Raw genomic sequence first — 18,503 nt, forward strand, 5'->3', positions numbered from 1 at the left:
TTTCTTTTTTTAAGGATTTTTATTATTATTATTTTTAAGTAATTTCCACAGCCAGTGTGGGCTCGAACTGACAATCCCGAGATCAAGAGTCACATGCCCTACCGACTGAGCCAGCCAGGCGCCGCCCCTAGAATATTTCTTAAAGTTGATAAGTGGGTCTTAAGTAAGTAAGAAATGAATGATATGTCCACAAACTTATATGAGACTGTTAACTGTAACTATATTCAAAATAGAAATAACCCAAGTATCCATCAACAGGAGGATGGGTTAAAAAAAAACCAGTAGTATATTCATGTTATGGAACACTCAGAGCAATGAAAAGGAAAAACCACTGGTAAATGCAACCACACAGATGAATCTCAAACAAACCAAGATGAATCTCAAATCACTTAGAAGTCAAAAGGTGGTTGCCTCTGTGGGGAGTGGTATTGATAGGAAAAGGCATGAGGGAACTTTCTGAAGTGATAGAAGTATTCTGTATGCTTGACCTGGGTGATAATCACATGGCTGTATACACTTTTTTTTAATGAGTTTTATTTATTTATTCAATTTTTATTTATTTATTTAATTTTATTTTTTTTAAAGATTTTATTTATTTATTTGACAGAGAGAGACACAGCGAGAGAGGGAACACAAGTAGGGGGAGTGGGAGAGGGAGAAGCAGGCTTCCCGCGGAGCAGGGAGCCCGATGCGGGGCTCGATCCCAGGACCCTGGGATCATGACCTGAGCCGAAGGCAGACGCTTAACCGACTGAGCCACCCAGGTGCCCCTATTTATTCAATTTTTAAAAAGATTTTATTTATTTATTTGACAGAGAGAGACAGCGAGAGAGGGAACACAAGAGGGGCAGAGGGAGAGGGAGAAGCAGGCTCCTTGCCGAGCAGGGAGCCTGATGTGGGGCTCGACCCAGGACCCCGGGATCATGACCAGAACCGAAGGCAGACGCTTAACGACTAAGCCACCCAGGCACCCCTCAAATTTTTTTTTTTAAGAGAGCACACATGTGTTGGGAGAGGGGCAGAGGGGAAGGGAGAGAGAGAAAATCTTAAGCAGGCTCCACGCCCAGCACAGAGCCTGACGTGGGGCTTGATCTTACAACCCTGAGATCACCTGAACTGAAATCAAGAGTCAGGGACTTAACCAACTGACCCCTACATATTTTTTTTTTTAATTTATTTGAGAAAGAGAGTGGTGGGGGGAGAGGGAGAGAGAGAACCTCAAGCAGACTTCCTGCTGAGTGCGAGGTGCAGAGCCTGACACAGGGCTCAATCCCAGGACTCTGAGATCACGACCTGGGCTGAAATCAAGAGTTGGACCTTCAACCGACTGAGCCACCCCACCCAGGCATCCCTGTATACATGCTTTTACAAGTCGGGAGCTGTGTACTTAAGATTTGTTCATTTTACTATATATAAATTATGTCTTAAAAAAGTATCGTTAAGAAAAAAAGAACAGCTAATGTCTGAGCTGATAGGGTGAACTATCAACCATGTTTATGCCACTGTCACATGGCATCACCCACCGCTTTAACCAGTAAACAGAAAGACCACTGATCCACTGCCAGAAAATTCATTATGTGAGGTCTTCAAGAACATACTCCTCAAATAAAATGCAATCATGCTATAACTCACACATGTAAATCAAACAAACAGCAAGAAACATTTTAAGATTGGGCAATGGATGGGGCGCCTGGGTGGCTCAGTCGCTAAGCGTCTGCCTTCGGCTCAGGTCATGATCCCAGGGTCCTGGGATCGAGCCCCACATCGGGCTCCCTGCTCCGCGGGAAGCCTGCTTCTCCCTCTCCCACTCCCCCTGCCTGTGTTCCCTCTCTCACTGTGTCTCTCTCTGTCAAATTAATAAATAAAATTAAAAAAAAAAATTGGGCAATGGATTTCAGAAACCTTACTAAAATGGGAAAGAAGGCAAAAAAGGAACACAGCATAAAAGCCAACAAATCAAATATAAAATCCATAGCCCATAACCACTTCTAGAGAGAATTATGGAACAAAGGAAATTATCCGGGGCACTGCTTGTGTGAAAAGTAGGATTCATTAAAGCAACAGTTCAGGAGTTCATTTCCCAAAGAGATGGGAGGTAGCTCCTAAGCTTTGAAAGGATAAGGTAGTATCCAAGGATTTGCTGATATTTCAAGTTAATAAATGACCCATCACAACCCTCGCCCACCAAGAAAGACCACCCAATAGATCCTTTACAAATCTTCTCAAAGTTAACAAGAGCTAGAAAGCTTGAGAAACTGGACCAATCCTGACTGTATAGAGAATAAACAACCACATAATATGCACTGGGCAGGAGCTGGTACAAGGCATTGCTGAGTGTCCTAAAAACCAATAGTGTCATCCATACGGCAGGAGTCAGGAACGACTCTAGGATAGTATCTTCTGTGTTCCCCCCACATAAGATTAGCCTTCTGCAATTTCATTCAGGACACAAAGTAAAATCAATAAATCTATATAGCAACTGAGATACACAGGGATAAAGCATCATGCAAAATGAAGTTTACTGTGCTCATAACACATCAAGTGCTGTTGGGGGGAGGGGAGGTTATGTGGATACCTGAGAAAAACAGGAACACTAGATGGTCTGAGAGTTTTACTGCACAGGAAACCCAAGAGCAACCAAAAACTGCTTGTCAAGATGGTAGGCAGACAGGATAACAGTGCGCAGATATGAAAGCCCAGAATTCTCTCCCTCTCTCTTTGTTAAGATTTTGTTTATTTATTTGACAGGGGGTAGTGGAGGGGCAGGCAGGCAGAGGGAGAGGGACCAGCAGACTCCCCGCTGAGCAGGGAGCCCAATGCAGGACTTGATCCCAGGCCCCTGGGATCATGACCGGAGCCAAAGGCAGACGCTTCACCAACTGAGACACCCAGGTACCCCTAATGACCTGTTTTCAGAACAGAGAACAGAAGCTTGGAGTGTATTTGAAAGGCATATGTGTCCTCTTGTTACATGGTCCGATATTTACCAGTTGATAAGCATCCACCTCTCTCTCATCTCCACAGAACTGGCATTCTCAGAACACATCTGCATATAATGGTAATTTAAAAAAATGTATAAAGTGTTTAGATGCAAAACAATACTAAAAAGCAAAATCTAATGCCTGTGAGTAAGTACACTAATACATTATTTTTAAAATTCCACATTCAGCTATTTCAATGTTAACACTGACACCTGGGACCTACACCGAGGAAAGGACTGTGTGATCTTTTCTAGAACAGACTCTCCTGGTTAGCTGTTTTGGTTATACCTGGTGCCAGGTATCAGTCCCACACTCCCTTACTTGTTTTGACTTTTCCTGGACACGTTACCACAGGCTCAGGAAAAGGCAGTAGAGAACCTAAGACTAAACTTTTCTACCAGACACAGGACAGCAAAACATCAATGGATCCAAGAGCCCTATGTGCATCATTTTTAAGGTTTCATTTACATAGTAAGAGAAACAACGACACTCTGGGCAGTTATTTCTGGACAGTTCCAGAACTTTCCAGCTTCTAAGGCTATCCTGGCCTTCCCACAGACATCTGATACGACCGATATGACCAATACTCTTTCTTTTTGCTATCCAACTCCAAAAGTAAACTAGTTTTTCTGCTGGATTACTCACTGATTTTGGAAGATGTTATTATTCATTTAGGGAACAGTCCTAATGAAACAAAATTATTTCCAGTAGAGCTTTTGGCTCTGGGTAGCTGGAAAGATCTGGATGTGCTAGGTCATAATAAAAAAGATGTTGTCTTCAGCATTCTGCTCCCCACCAAAAAGTTTTAAAAAGTCATGTTGATATTTAAAAATTTCCTAAGCTTTGAAAATTTTTCTTCAAATGACACACCCTCTGCTCATTATCCTTTCCTGACTCTGATGATAGATGTAACAGCCAGATAGCTTAGTTATTCCCCCCAAATTCCATGGAAGATCAAGGACCAAGGACAACTACAAATAAAGGGAATCACAGGAAAAGAAAAATAAACTAGAAAAAAAAAAATTTTTTTTTTTAAGTAGGCTCCATGCCTGGCATGGAGCCCAACATAGGGCTTGAACTCACGACCCTGAGATCAAGACCTGAGCTGAGATCAAGAGTTGGACGCTTAACCAACTGAGCCACCCAGTGCCCTGAAAAAATAATTTTTTTTTAAAGATTTTATTTATTAATTTGACAGAGAGAGAGATAGCGAGAGCAGGAACACAAGCAGGGGGAGTGGGAGAGGGAGAAGCAGGCTTCCCGCAGAGCAGGGAGCCCAATGTGGGACTCGATCCCAGGACCCTGGGATCATGACCTGAGCCGAAGGCAGACGCTTAATGACTGAGCCACCCAGGCGCCCTGAAAAAATAATTTTTAAGAAAGGGCAAAAAAAAGAAAAAAGAAAAATTTTACAGTAGAGCAATCTAAGATACACCATCTCAGCCAGGTGATCAAGGTTATCAAAAGCAATAAACCATGTTCATAATATGTTCTCTTGATAGCATGTGATGAGAAGGATGCTCTACTGCTGTGGCGGTTCCTCCTCAAACCCCGTAACTCGGGGTGCCTGGGTGGCTCAGTCGGTTAAGCATCTGCCTTCGGCTCAGGTCATGATCTCAGGGTCCTGGAATCGAGCCCCGCATTGGGCTCCGTGCTCTGCGGGAAGCCTGCTTCTCCCTCTAGCACTCCCCCCTTTCTCTCTCTAATAAATAAATTTTTTTAAAAAAACCCCGTAACTCTAATCTAACCGTTAGAAAGACCTCAGACAAACCCAAACCGAATGACAGTCCACAAAATGGACTGAAAGTACTCCTCAAAACTGTCAAGATCATCAAACAAGGAAAGTCTGAGAAACTGTCATAGCCAGGAGGAATCTAAGGAGACATAAAGACTAAAGGTAATGTATCCTAAGATGGGATCTTGGAACAGATAAAAGACTTTAGATTAAAAAAATAATAATAAGGGGGCACCTGGGTGGCTCAATGGGTTAAGTGTCTGCCTTTGGCTCAGGTCATGATCTTGGGGTCCTGGGATCGAGCCCCGAGTCCGGCTCCCTGCTCAGCGAGAGTCTGCTTCTCCCTCTCCCTCTGCCACTCCCCCATTTGTGCTCTCTCACTCTCTCAAATAAATAAAATATTTTTTAAAATAATAAAGAAATCAGAGTAAAGTAGGGACTTTTTATTTAATAATAATGTATCTACTGGTTCATTCATTGTCATAAATGTATTATACTAATGCAAGATATTAACAATAGGGAAAGCTGGGTGTGGGTATATGGGAACTCTGTTCTATTCTAAAATAAAAAGTCTATTTAAAAAGTTTTTTAAAAATAGGTAACGTGAAATAAATTATAGAAAAAATAAAACTAGGGGCGCCTGGGTGGCTCAGTCGGTTAAGCGTCTGCCTTTGGCTCAGGTCATGATCCTAGGGTCCTGGGATCGAGCCCCATGTCGGGCTCCTGGCTCAGCAGGGAGCCTGTTTCTCCCTCTTCCTCTGCCTCTCCCCCTGCTCTCTCTCTCTCTCTCTGTGTCTCAAATGAATAAATAAAATCTTTAAAAGAAAAAAAAGAAAAAGAAAACTACTCACAGCATGACAGAGTAGAAAGAACACAGACTTTAGAGGCAAAATCTTGGGTTTCAATCACTGCTCCATCATTTATTGGCTGTGTGATCTTAGGTAAATTACTAGGTGATTTTCTGAGCTTCAGTTTCCTCATCTGTAAAATGGGGATAATAGTAGTGCCAACCTAACTGGGTTGGTTTGAAGGTTAGATAGTATGTTTAAATAATCTGAGACCACCAACATTCCACCCCCAAAACCCTCTCAAGGGTGTCCATACACATTTCCTCAGACAGCAGGCCACTCCTGACTAACCAGGGTGTAAAAGGTAGCTCTTTCTACAAAGAAGCAGTTTAAGAGAGCACAGAGCATTGGGGTGCCTGGGTGGCTCAGTCGTTAAGCGTCTGCCTTCAGCTCAGGTCATGATCCCAGGGTCCTGGGATCGAGTCCTACATCAGGCTCCCCGCTCAGCGGGAAGCCTGCTTCTCCCTCTCCCACTCCCCCTGCTTGTGTTCCCTCTCTCGCTGTGTCTCTGTCAAATAAATAAATAAAATCTTAAAAAAAAAAAAAGAGAGAGAGCACAGGGCAGCCATCCTTCCTTAACAACAGTTATGGAGTGCAGCTCTGCATATTACACATTCACCTAACAGACTGTGATAACAAAGTGAGGTCACAGATTGCACATGAGAAAGCCAAAAGATTTCGTAGGGATCTAGGATTTCCAAATTTAGCTAGGTTTAGAATCAACTAGGACATTTTCTGTTTTTTTAAAAAGATCCACCACTCTATCCCCAACCCCTTGAGATAAGGTGAGTCTGGTATGAGGTTGAGGAATCTATTATTTTTAGTATTTTTAGATGACTTGGATAAAAGTGATCTGCTATGGGATTTTTAGAAACAGTGATCCTGTCTCTTCTTCTTTCACAGAGAAGGAAATGGAGGCCCAAAGAATGCAGAAGTGATCAAGGATTTCAAGTTCAGAGGCAAGCGGTTCAGGAGTGGCAAAGCCAAGACCAGAACACATGGCTCGTGGCTCGGTTGTGTATCTCTGTCTTGAGTGTTTTCTAAAACAAAGGTCCCGAACCATAAGCTGTCAAGTGGAATTTCATGTGTGACTGACAGGGAAGAAAACGAAAAGCAAAAGGATTTATTGGGCAAGAAGATTCTATGGGGAGAATGTAGTGGGAAAATCTACTGTGCTTGGGACTAGTTAACAGAGATGACAGACTGGGCTTTAAATCTTCCCCTAACAGTTACCGACTCTCCTACCTGTGGAAAATTCGAACACTGAAATTTGTTCCCCTTTTGTAAATGGGTATGGGCTAATGTTTAAGAAGTTTTGAAAAATCAGGACACTCCCAATTTTAAGTGTAAAAATGTATGCTTGAGGGGCGCCTGGGCGGCTCAGTCGTTAAGCGTCTGCCTTCGACTCAGGTCATGATCCCAGGGTCCTGGGATCGAGCCCCTCATCGGGCTCCCTGCTCGGCGGGAGGTCTGCTTCTCCCTCTCCCACTCCCCCTGCTTGTGTTCCCTCTCTCGCTGTGTCTCTCTCTGTCAAATAAATAAATAAAATCTTTAAAAATAAAAAATAAAAATAAATAAAAATGTATACTTGAAAATCTCTACTGTGATTTGAAGTAACCAAAAAAGGCTGTGACTGATGATATTATGTATTAAACAGATGCCAAAATTAGCCTCAGTCTGACGAACGGGTATTTTTGAAACAGCAGTTTAAACATTAGTCTTCTGAAGAACCTATCCCAAGAACTGTGTAGTGGCTTTGGGAACCAAACACAGGCTGATTAAGAATTAAGGTGTTCCCTTAGTACAACACCAGAAGGTGGAACATTCAACTTCCTAGAACCGTCTGGCAAAGACTACAATGTAGACAACTGTACATTCATAATCACCCGCCAGGATTTCCAAAGGCTTCTGTTCTGTCCCACCCTCAGTTATTTTATCTGAGTGATAAAGCAATCAGTAAGAACTTCCACCAGTTCCCACATCTATCCATCCGCCAGCATCTGCAATCACACAACCCTTCCTGTTCCTCTGGATAAGTGGTCAATGCTCCCATCCACAGCTAACCCCTCTGCCTTTCTCACCACTGGAGGACACAGCTCTAACAATCCTTCCCCTCCATCCACACCCATTCCTCTCTCTAGATCATTCCCATCAGCATGAATATGCTATACAATCTGTCATCTTAAAAATAAACCTCTCAATTCTACATTCCCCTCCACTTAGCATCTCATTTCTCTGCTCTCTTTTACAGCAAAACTTCAAAAACTGTAATGCAGTTTATACTTCCTGTCTTCAATTCCTCTCTTCCCACTGTCTTGAAACCTTTCCAAATACGCTTTCATCCTTATCGCTCATCAAAAATACTCTTTACTAATTTTAAGGACAATCCTAAGTCCTCAAATGACTGGACCTCTTCACTGTGTAGGACCAGGCTGATTATCTCCACTCTCCTGGAAACACTTTCCAGTATGGTGACTTCTAAGATTAAGATGCCACGTTCTCTTGGTTTTCCCCCCACCTCCTTGAGTGTTCCTTTTCTAGTTTTTTGCTGTTTCCCCCTCTCCTCCCTGATCTCCAAATATTGCTATGTCCCAGACTTACCCTCCTCCTCTACTATCTTTACTCACTCCCCTGGCAATCTCACCCTGCCTCGTGGTTTTAAATCCATCCATATGCTAATAACTTCCATTTGACTATCTAGACAAATGTCTCTAGCCTACATGTCTCCCAGAACTCCAGACACATCTCCACCTGGATGTCCAAATGGGTGTTTCAACGTAGTATGTTTCAAACTGAATTTCTCACGTCTCCTGCCCTTTGCCAACCTTGACCACCCACACTCTTACCCACCTTAGTTAATGGCAATGCCATTCCTTCAAATGCCCAGGCTAAAAATCCCTAGGGCCATCCTTGACTCCTCTCTATCTTCCATACTCCACATCCAAACCACGGGCAAATCCTGTTCCCTCTGTCCAATCCATCAAGTTCTTAACTTCCTGACAACACCCTAGTCCATGTCACCATCATTTCTCGCTTAGATTATTGCTACCACTTCTTAGCTGGCCTCCTCATTGCCACACTTGTCCTCTTACACAGTCTTCTCAGAACCCCAAATGACCAGTCACTTCACTCAAAAAAAAATGTGAAAAAGCCCCTACAACAGCCAGGATGTCCTACATGTATGACACATTTCCCTCCATTATTTGCCCAACCCCCTCTGCTAGTATACTCTCCTTTCTTCACCCAATGCTAGTCACACTGATTTGTCATTATCCCTGGACTGTCCCAAGCACACTCCTACCTCTGGACCTTTGCACTGGATATTCCCCGTTTGTAATGTTGTTTCCTTAGATATTCATTTGGTTCACTTCTTTTACCCAATCAAGTCTTTGATCTAATGCTGCCTCCTCCGTGAGGTCTACCCTAGTCACCCCAGCTGTAGTCCCCCTATCCCTGACCCCCTTAACCATGCTATCATTTCACTTCAGTAGCTTAATCATCTTCTAACATATTATATTATATTGTCATTTATTATTTTTTTAAAAGATTTTATTTATTTGAGATAGACTGTGCGCAAGGGTAAGCGGGGGAGGGGCAGTGAGAGAGGGACAAGCAGCCTCCCCGCTGAGCACAGAGCCCAACATGGGGCTCAATCCCAGGTCCCCAAGATCATGACCCAAACCAAAGTCAGACACTCAACCGACTGAGCCACCCAGGTGCCCAACATTATTTGTCATTTTAAGTATCTGTCTTCCCTCATTTGGATTTGATCTCCATTACGAGTGGGATTTTTGTCTGTTTTATTCATTCATGTATCCCTAGCATCTGAAACAATACCAGACACAGAGTAGGAAATCCATAAATATTTGCTGTCAGAACAAATGAAGGATGAGAGTAGAATTAACCAAACAAAAGGAAGGGTTATGGCGTCATTTAAGGGAAGGCAGGCACTCTATTTTAAATGTCAAACTCTCACAACAACTAATTATGGGATACCACCCCTTAAATGTATAAAAAAATCAAAACGTAAACTTCTTCCAAATATTTATTCTCCATTTTAGCAAATGGGCCCACTATCTACCTAGCTGCCAAACCTGAAACCTAAGTCAGCCTTGACTAACCCTCTCACCCTCGCAGAGCCAATCCACCAAGAAGTCCTGTTGATTTTATTATAAAATTTCAGCTCAAATTCATATGCTTCCCTTTCTCTCTACCACTAGGACTCTAGTCCAAGTCATCACCTCTTCTCACCCATACCACTGTGATGGCCTCCTAGCCGCTCTCTGTTTTGTTCTTGTGACTTCTTCAATCCATTTCCTAAATGGCACCAAAAGTGTTCTTTAAAATGTAAATTGGATAATATTCCTCTGCTTAAAATTTCAAAATCTCCCAGACCTTGGGGTGGGAATGAATTGCCTCCTGTCTAATCTCAACTCCATCTCCACCACTCTACTCCTTGCTCATCACGCTACATCCACAAAGGTCTGCTTTCAGGTCCTCCAATATGTCCTATTCTTTGCTGTCCCAGGGTCTTTGCACATGCTGGTCTCACTCTCTCTTCATCCTTCAAATCTCAGCAAAGAATGTTGCCTCCTGTTTAAAGTAGCTCTTCCCCTCTTATTCTATCTCATTCCTTGTTTTCTTCATACTTTGTTTTTGTTTCTCCCCCAATACAATATAAGCTTCATGAGAGGAGGGGCTACAATATTAGCTGTAAAGGGAGGAGGAGGTACCTCACTGGAAATGCCTGAGAAGCAGTAGCTGTAGGTAGGTGTAGCTGTAGTAAGTCTCACTCAGCTGTTTTGTGTGTGTGTGTGTGTTTTTTTTTAAGATTTTATTTATTTGAGAGAGAGAGACAGATAGCGAAAGCGGGGAGGAGAGGGAAAAGCAAGCTCCCCGCTGACCCGGAGCCTGACACGGGGTTCGATCCGAGGACCCTGGGATCATTACCTGAGCCAAAGGCAGACGCCCAACCGACTGAGCCACCCAGGAGCCCCTGTTTGTTTGTTTGTTTGTTTGTTTGTTAAGTAGGCTCCACACCCAATGTGGGGCTAGAACTCACAACCCTGAGATCAAGAGTCACATGTTCTACCGACTGAGCCAGCCAGGCCTCCCAAGGTCTCACTCAGCCATGAGAGCTGTCATTCTAACACTGGTCACTACCATGCTCCCTCCAGATGGAGCACTTACATCATTTCAAAACGAACTAACAAGGTTTCAGGGGCAAGTCACATTAATTCCAATGGCTATGGACTGAATTGTGTCCTATCAAAATTCGTATGTTGAAGCCCTAACACCAATGTGATGGCCTTTGGAGATGGAACCTTTGGGAGAGAATCAGATTTAATGAAGTTATAAGGTTGAGGCCTTTATAATGGGACTAGTGCTCTCATAAAAAGAGGATGAGACACCAGAACTCTACCTCTGCCAGGTGAGGACAGAGCAAGAAGGCAGCTGCCTGAAAGCCAGTAAGACAGCCCTCACCAGCACTGTGACTTTGGACTCCCAGCCTCCAGAACCATGAGAAATAAAGTGTTGTTTAAGCCCCTAGTCTATGTTACTTTGCTATGGCAGCCTGAGTGGGTTAGGACACCACCCAAAATGAGAAGGCTCCAGTCTCACCTGCACTATCAGCAAATAAACAAGGAAAAAGACACCTGATGCAGCAGCACTCTCCAGAAAGGCTCTCCACTCCAAATGAAACTGCCCCCTCCTGCTTGTCTGATGCTCTTCTTCGTACCACTACACTTTCCCAAAGACTGAACCCTGTTGAGGCTATTGCTTTGAATACTTACTGCTGACAAATGCTCACATGTGAGAAGACTTCACAGCTGACACCAAAGGGTGGCAGGCACCCTCCGGAGGCTTCAGCCACCTTCCAACCTACCCACCTCCAAGCACTAAAATGGTTGCGTCAGGCACACCAAGGCACATCAACAACTGTGTTTTGTTCAGAAAGACTCACTGATGTTTGTTACGAAGTAATTTTGGTTGGGACTCATGACAGCAGACAGAAATATTTCCTCAGGCAATCTTCCCATGGGATTTCTGCCTGAAGGAGAATCTCATAGTTTTGTTTTGTTTTTTAAGATTTTATTTATTTTTTGACAGAGAGAGACACAGCGAGAGAGGGAACACAAGCAGGGGGAGAGGGAGAAGCAGGCTCCCGGCCGAGAGGGAGCCTGATGCGGGACTCGATCCCAGGACCCTGGGACCATAACCTGAGCCGAAGGCAGACGCTTAACGACTGAGCCACCCAGGCGCCCCTCATAGCATTCTTTATTAAAAACTAGTGCTTGTTATTTGTTTAAAAAGTAGACATTTCAAATAGCTGTTTGTTTAAAAAGTAGACATTTCAAATAGCTGTTTTTCCCCCTTTAAAGCTAGGCTTTAATTGTAGATTAGAGTGAAGTGGCCAGCAGATTCTTCGAGACACTTTGTTAGAAAATTAAGCCTTGAGGAGTTTCTATGTTTTATAAAAGGAAATAGTCTAACTTTGTATTTTTATTTTTTATTTTATTTTTTTGAAAGATTTTTATTTGAGAGAGAGAGCGTGCGCATGCGGGTGCACAAGAGTGGGGGAGAGGGAATGGGAGAGACAGAATCTCAAGCAGATTCCCCACCGAGCACGGAGCCTGATATGGGGCTCACTCCCATGACTGTGAGGTCATGACCTCAGACAAAACCAAGAGCTGGATACTTAACCAACAGAGCCACCCAGAGCCCCTGACATTGTATTTTTAAAGTCGGTTATTTCTCTGATACTTCAAAACACAGTCTTAGTGGTTTAAAAAAAAGAAGTCCCATGTCTACCTTACAGGGAGAAATAAGGGAAAATAAGCACAGTAGTTAGCAATGGGTTATGAAGGTCCCACAGTCCAGAGCTTCACTTCTAGAAGAAAGAGCACTGCTTAGTTCAAATTATCAAAGGCATAAAGCTTGGTTACAAAATAGAGGAAGAGTATTAGTATTTTGTGATTGGAATAATCAAAGCTGCTCTGAAATGGGACCTGGACACCAAGTACAGTGGCAACAGGATGCTTAAGCTGAAGAGACAGTCTACATTCCCGAATATTAATCAGTATTGCACAAAGTGCAACAGGGGACAAAGGGACAGAAAAGGAAACTCTCCAACGTACACAATTCTGAGGGCCCTAAAATAGTACCAACTTCCAAAAATTTTTTTTTTTTTAAAGATTTTATTTATTTATTTGAGACCGAGAGAATGAGAGAGAGCACATGAGAGGGGGGAGGGTCAGGAGGGTCAGAGGGAGAAGCAGGCTCCCTGCCGAGCAGGGAGCCCGATGCGGGACTCGATCCCGGGACTCCAGGATCATGACCTGAGCCGAAGGCAGTCGCTTAACCAACTGAGCCACCCAGGCGCCCAACTTCCAAAATTTTTAAAAGATTAACACTTGGTCATCTTTTTAAGGATTTTAATAAAGAATTTCATCTATGCAAACCCCAACCCCACCTGTGAGTACCTGCTGTCAGTAGGCTCCTGCCTCCTATGTTTGCCTACTGCAGGGGAAGGAATAGGAGCTTACAGCTTTGGGGGAGCAAAATACAGCTTCATCTCACAAAACGGTTTTAAGTCCCTGGCCTAGACATTCATAGCAGTCATTACACAAAAAAAAGGGAAGCATAAACTAGCCTTCCCAACCCACTGGAAAATAGAATCATCTAGTCCTACTCCATATTTGTCCCAGAGAGATGCAGTCACCTGTTCACAGATATATGGAGAACTGGCTATTATGCCAGGAAATGAAACTCAGGGCCCTTTCTACTATACCAAGTCGCTCCCCATCTAGTAATCAAAGTAGTAAATCAAGACCTAAATAAATAAAGCATCTACTCAAGGAAAACCTCAGTTTCCTTAGTCCTAGTGTGAATTCTTGACCTTGAAAAACCAAATGAATGTCTGGGAAAAGCTTGCCAACAAATCTAGTAGAGTACTTTATGCTCAGTAGACTCTATTTCTCCATCACACCAGCTCCTTCAATCTTATGGTTATGCCTTTTCAAATTGTCCTGCCTCAAGAGTGCCAAAACAAATCCCCCACCCGCCCCAAGAAAGGTTAGGTCAAAAAGGAGAAAACAGTTTCTTTTTGCTAGAATTGTGGCATAGTGGGACTGTGCAGGAATGCACCTATCGAGAATCTTCCCACACTCCTGAGTTAAGAGTAACCGGTAGAGGCATGTTCCATACACTCCCCAAATATCTGAGCTGGAGACAACAAAAGATGCTCATTCAGAGATCTTAGCCCTGGGACAACAGCTCTGTCAGTCAACTATAGTTCTCACAATGCTGTGTTTCTGCTCTTACTTCAACTTCATACCAGAAAGCGTGTCACACCAGTGCAAGCACTTGAGAAAACCACACAGGTGAATTCACACAGTAGTACAGCAATTCTGGCAGGGCACCAATAGTCAGGATAAAGTGTTTTTTTTTTTTTCTCAAAGACCTTATACAAACACATTACTTTTGGCATTTACACAGCAGATTTGACAAAGGACCTGGGGCCCCAGTACCAGAGACCAACACCAAAACAGCCGGATAGAATTACCATGCAAAGGGAGTTACCTGGTAAGAGGGCAAAGATCAGCATTTTATTTCTTACCTGAAGCCAAAGGTCGGATCCACTCTTTGCTATTTAGGTCAAGTCTCCAGAGGTCATTGAAGGCAGCATTGCAGCTGCTCTGGGTACAGCCTCCAAACACATACATAGACTGATTAGCATCGTAATAGCATGCACCTAGAAAGAAAACAGTAAGTGCATAGCTGATGTTTAATTTTGAAGTCCCTCTAACACCATAATTATAGCTCATATCTTTCAAAGATCAATTATTTCACACGTTTTGCAACTCTGTTGCCAGGTACCATCTTTCTATAACCAGTCCCTTGTCTTCAGATTGGTTAATATCACGTTACTCTTTAAGATTTTATTTATTCACCTGACAGAGAGAGAGAGCACAAATGGGGGTAGTGGCAGAGGGAGAGGGAGAAGCAGGCTCCCCGCTGAGCAGGGAGCCTGAGGCGGGGCTCGATCCCAGGACCCGGGGATCATGATCTGAGCCAAAGGCAGAAGCTTAACCAACTGAGCTACCCAGCCGCCCCTGGAAATGTTATTTCTGAGCACACTAAGCAAATTGACAATGTCATCATTAAATAAGACAGTATCAGTCCAGCAAGAGCACACAAGAATTCAGATTAAGGGTGCTTAATGAGTAAAATTTCAGAACAGCTGCATAATTAATCTAAATCCGCATCATTATGCTCTAGGGCTAGGCGGAGTCAGTGCTAACAGATGCACTCAGTCCTCCTGCTTCTCTCCTGCAGCCCTCCTCTTATCGTTTTTGCTTTCAAATGAAACCTGAAGCACATCTTAATATGAAGAAAATGACTACAAAACATTTTTAATCAATGCCATGAAGTAATGACACATAAAGATCAGTGTAGCTCGGGGAATCTCAAAGTAGTACGGTTCCAAAGCAACTGAGAGAAAAGCACAGAAGTCATTAAGCCCCTAGGTGCGTCCAAAATCCACCAACACAGGCTGGTTGGTGCTGAATGGAAAACCAGTTCAGTAACATTTAAAAAGCACCAAGGTCTCTCAGAAGAGCCTTTTCAATCAGATGATTATACACGCCTCACTGATGGGCACCATTCCAAAGCAAAAGGGCAAGGACTGTAAGAAGGGCTGGGCTGTTCCCCCAAAACCAGGAGGACCAGAGCCAGAGTTTAGATGAGAGGCACTGCCACCTTGCTTCACACTAAAAAGCTCATTTAGTCCCTATCCTTTGGAAAAGATGACCCCACTCCTTACAGTCTTGCATTTACCATCTTGGATCGCAGGAAGAGCACGAGCAAAACTTTCCTTTCCATTCATTTCATGCATACTGGTGGGGCAAAAAAGACCTCTCAATGTTCATGTGAAACTAGGCTGGAAGAGTAAGTGTCCCATATGAGGCAGGGGAAAGGGAAAAGAAGCTTGAAGATTCAATCCACTAGAGCATGGTTTCAGTGATTGGCCAGCTTATTTGTGGGTCTAGTGCAGTTTAGCACACCTGTTTGTAAGAGACCTTCTGAACTCTGCCACCACTTACTCACGGTCAGAAAAAAGGACGTGCCATTGCTATCATGACCTCTGTGATATGCACTAGCTCTGCGAATGACTCTCTTTTTTTTTTTTTTTAAAGATTTTATTTATTTATTTGAGAGAGAATGAGAGAGAGAGAGCACATGAGAGGGGGGAGGGTCAGAGGGAGAAGCAGACTCCCCGCTGAGCAGGGAGCCCCGATGCGGGACTCGATCCCGGGACTCCAGGATCGTGACCTGAGCCGAAGGCAGTCGCTTAACCAACTGAGCCACCCAGGCGCCCTCTCCTTTTCTTTTCTTAACCCAGCCCACCTCACAGGCCCTTTAAGGAATCTCTACACCAGGAAGGCCGCATCAGAAAACTGCAGGAGTTATGAGGAACTACAAGCAGTGTCTTCCGTCACTTACACTTGGTCATCTCAGCCAGTGGAAGGCAGAGATCAAATCATCTGACCTCTGACACTGTACGATAATGGAGGTGCAGACTTTTCAAATTTAACAAACACACTACACAATGGTATATGAAGATTTAAGTGATCTTGCATTTTCCACTAATTTTCTTTGCCTCTGAAAATAACTTCTAATTTATATCAGTTTTAAAATCCATACCCCAACAAGAAAGTCTATTAAGAAGTAACCCTGCCCCACCAAGAAGTAAAATCCTATGAAACTCCACTGCTTGTATTTCAGAATGTTAAGAACTGCAAATAACAATTAAAAAAAAAAAAAAAAAAGAACTGCAAATAACAAAGGACAGAATTTAGCTGACATTAGACAAACAAAAAGCATAACTGCTGGAGCCACATTTCAATCTCCACTAAAGCAGCTGAGCTTCAATATCTTGGGTCTTCTCATATCTGTCTTCAAGTAGCCACTCCAACAAATGGGACTGAAATTTTGAACTGAACCAACTGGTGCCAGGCATGAAAGAACATTCTTTTCCTCTTGGTAACCCATACTTACGGAACAGAAATAAGCAGTGTCCTATGGCTTATGAAGCCTTAATTTGTGTCCATTATAAGAATGTTTAATAAGACAAATCCATAACTAAGAGAGTCAAGGGCTCATTTATGTCTCACCATTCTTCAAAGATCAAATCTTGGCAGCTGTTTCCTTCATACAGCAAAAGAGCACAGTGCCTTTATTTTTCAAAGAGGTAGCAAACATTCTTCTTCTCTATTTGTATTGAAAACCCAGCCAACAGCTGGGCCCTATGAGGTCCTTGCCACATGTATTTTAATCCTATACTAAAATAAGGCAATTGGTATTTTCCTGCTTCTCTTTGAGCAAACAAAGGTTTCTAGAAGAGGAAGGCACAGCCCAAACTCTGCAAAACTAGCAGGACTGAAATGACAAGTTTCACACACACTGTATTCTCAATGCCTATCAGTTAATTAGCAACGAAGCTTGGAGAGGAAGGGAGTCAATTCAAGCAGCTATGTTTAGAACTCAGATATAATGGAATGAGAAAATAGCCATCATAATAATACACTCAAATATTTTAGGCATCCTATTAAACTTTTGTTTATTGTCTATTTTTATTTAAGACACCTACATGTTGGTATGGGTGGGGGTGGGGAGACCCAACAAGTTCAATGGGCCTTTTAGAAAAAACTAAGAATTTAAGCAAATGCCAGTGCTCAAGTAGTCATTTCCCTTTTACCAACGTTCTCCACCCAAACAGCACATTTTCTTTTCAGAACATCTAGACCACTGGAATATGCCATACAAAAGATATAGTTCACAGTACAGTATGAATATTCTGCTAAGAAGTAACGTTAAGAATGTTTATTCTAATTGCTAAATCTCTTCAAATTTTCTGAAATGGTTTGATTGCTCCATGAACAACTATTGCAAGACATCTATTTCCAGTTAGTATCTAATAATCCCTACTCAAAGGCAAGTCAAATATTCACATTAACACCCAGCAAGCAAGCAGTTCTTCAGCATCCTGAACACCTGCCTACTGTAGGATAATCCTCTCTAGGGCAAGGTCTCCCAGTTGTTTCATATTTCCCATGATGCCTGGGAGTCACTCAGGAAATGTTCACTGAACTCCAACCTTTGCTGGTTCAAACGTTAAATTCTCTTTTGTTTTCCACTTGTTTCCAGGGAAAGGTCCTGAGGCATTTATCCCATGCTTAAAAAGACTGCGCTGTCGTGTGTCTCACGTCTACAAGCCAGGACAGATTTGATAAGGCCTGTAATTACGTAACTATGGAACAAGCAAGGCTGGTTATCCAGTTTGGGCCTGCTAGCTACTGCAGGAGCACTACTAGCATGGGTAGGAAATGACCTGACCCTATGTGCAGCCTAGACCTAAACACTAAACGCTTGATGCCGGGGGCTCTAACAGAGCCCTACATCAATCTGGCTTCATGACTGGTCATGCACATACCCGCCAAAAAACTAGGAAAACTGGCTTCATTTTTGTCCCAGCCTTCTACACCGGATAGAAGCTGTACTGCTCCATCTTTGTGATACTTAATTTCACAGAATTCAATAGATTTCAACTATGAACCAAGTGTTGTGAAAGGTACATGGATGTCTAAGACTTGGAACCTGCTTGTCCTCCAGTAGACAACCACTTGTGGGTGAGACATCTTCATCACTCTATCACTTTGCAGTTTAAAATATATTTTTACAAGTGTTTCCTTGATTAAATTTCCTAGCAACCCTGTGGCATAAACAGAATTTGTTATACACTTTTTACAGATGAGAACACTGGGTTAGAAGAACCAAGGAGGGGCGCCTGGCTGGCTCAGTCGGCGGAGCACGTGACTCTTGATCATGAGTTGAAGCCCTATGCTGGGGTGTAGAAATTACTTAAAAATAAAAAAA

The 18,503-nt window shown here is 43.0% G+C and overlaps 1 protein-coding gene across 1 annotated transcript in view; it reads right to left on the reverse strand.

Moving 5' to 3' along the window:
* FBXO42 (F-box protein 42) overlaps positions 1-18,503 on the reverse strand; it is a 101,626-nt gene that overhangs the window by 19,399 nt on the left and 63,724 nt on the right. Inside the window, exon 4 of the mRNA XM_021684062.2 lies at positions 14,185-14,319. Coding sequence (XP_021539737.1) covers positions 14,185-14,319 — 135 coding nt within the window. The remainder of the gene's footprint in view (positions 1-14,184; positions 14,320-18,503) is intronic.

The sequence above is a fragment of the Neomonachus schauinslandi genome, chromosome 4 (assembly GCF_002201575.2).
Source record: "Neomonachus schauinslandi chromosome 4, ASM220157v2, whole genome shotgun sequence".
Lineage (NCBI taxonomy): Eukaryota > Metazoa > Chordata > Mammalia > Carnivora > Phocidae > Neomonachus > Neomonachus schauinslandi.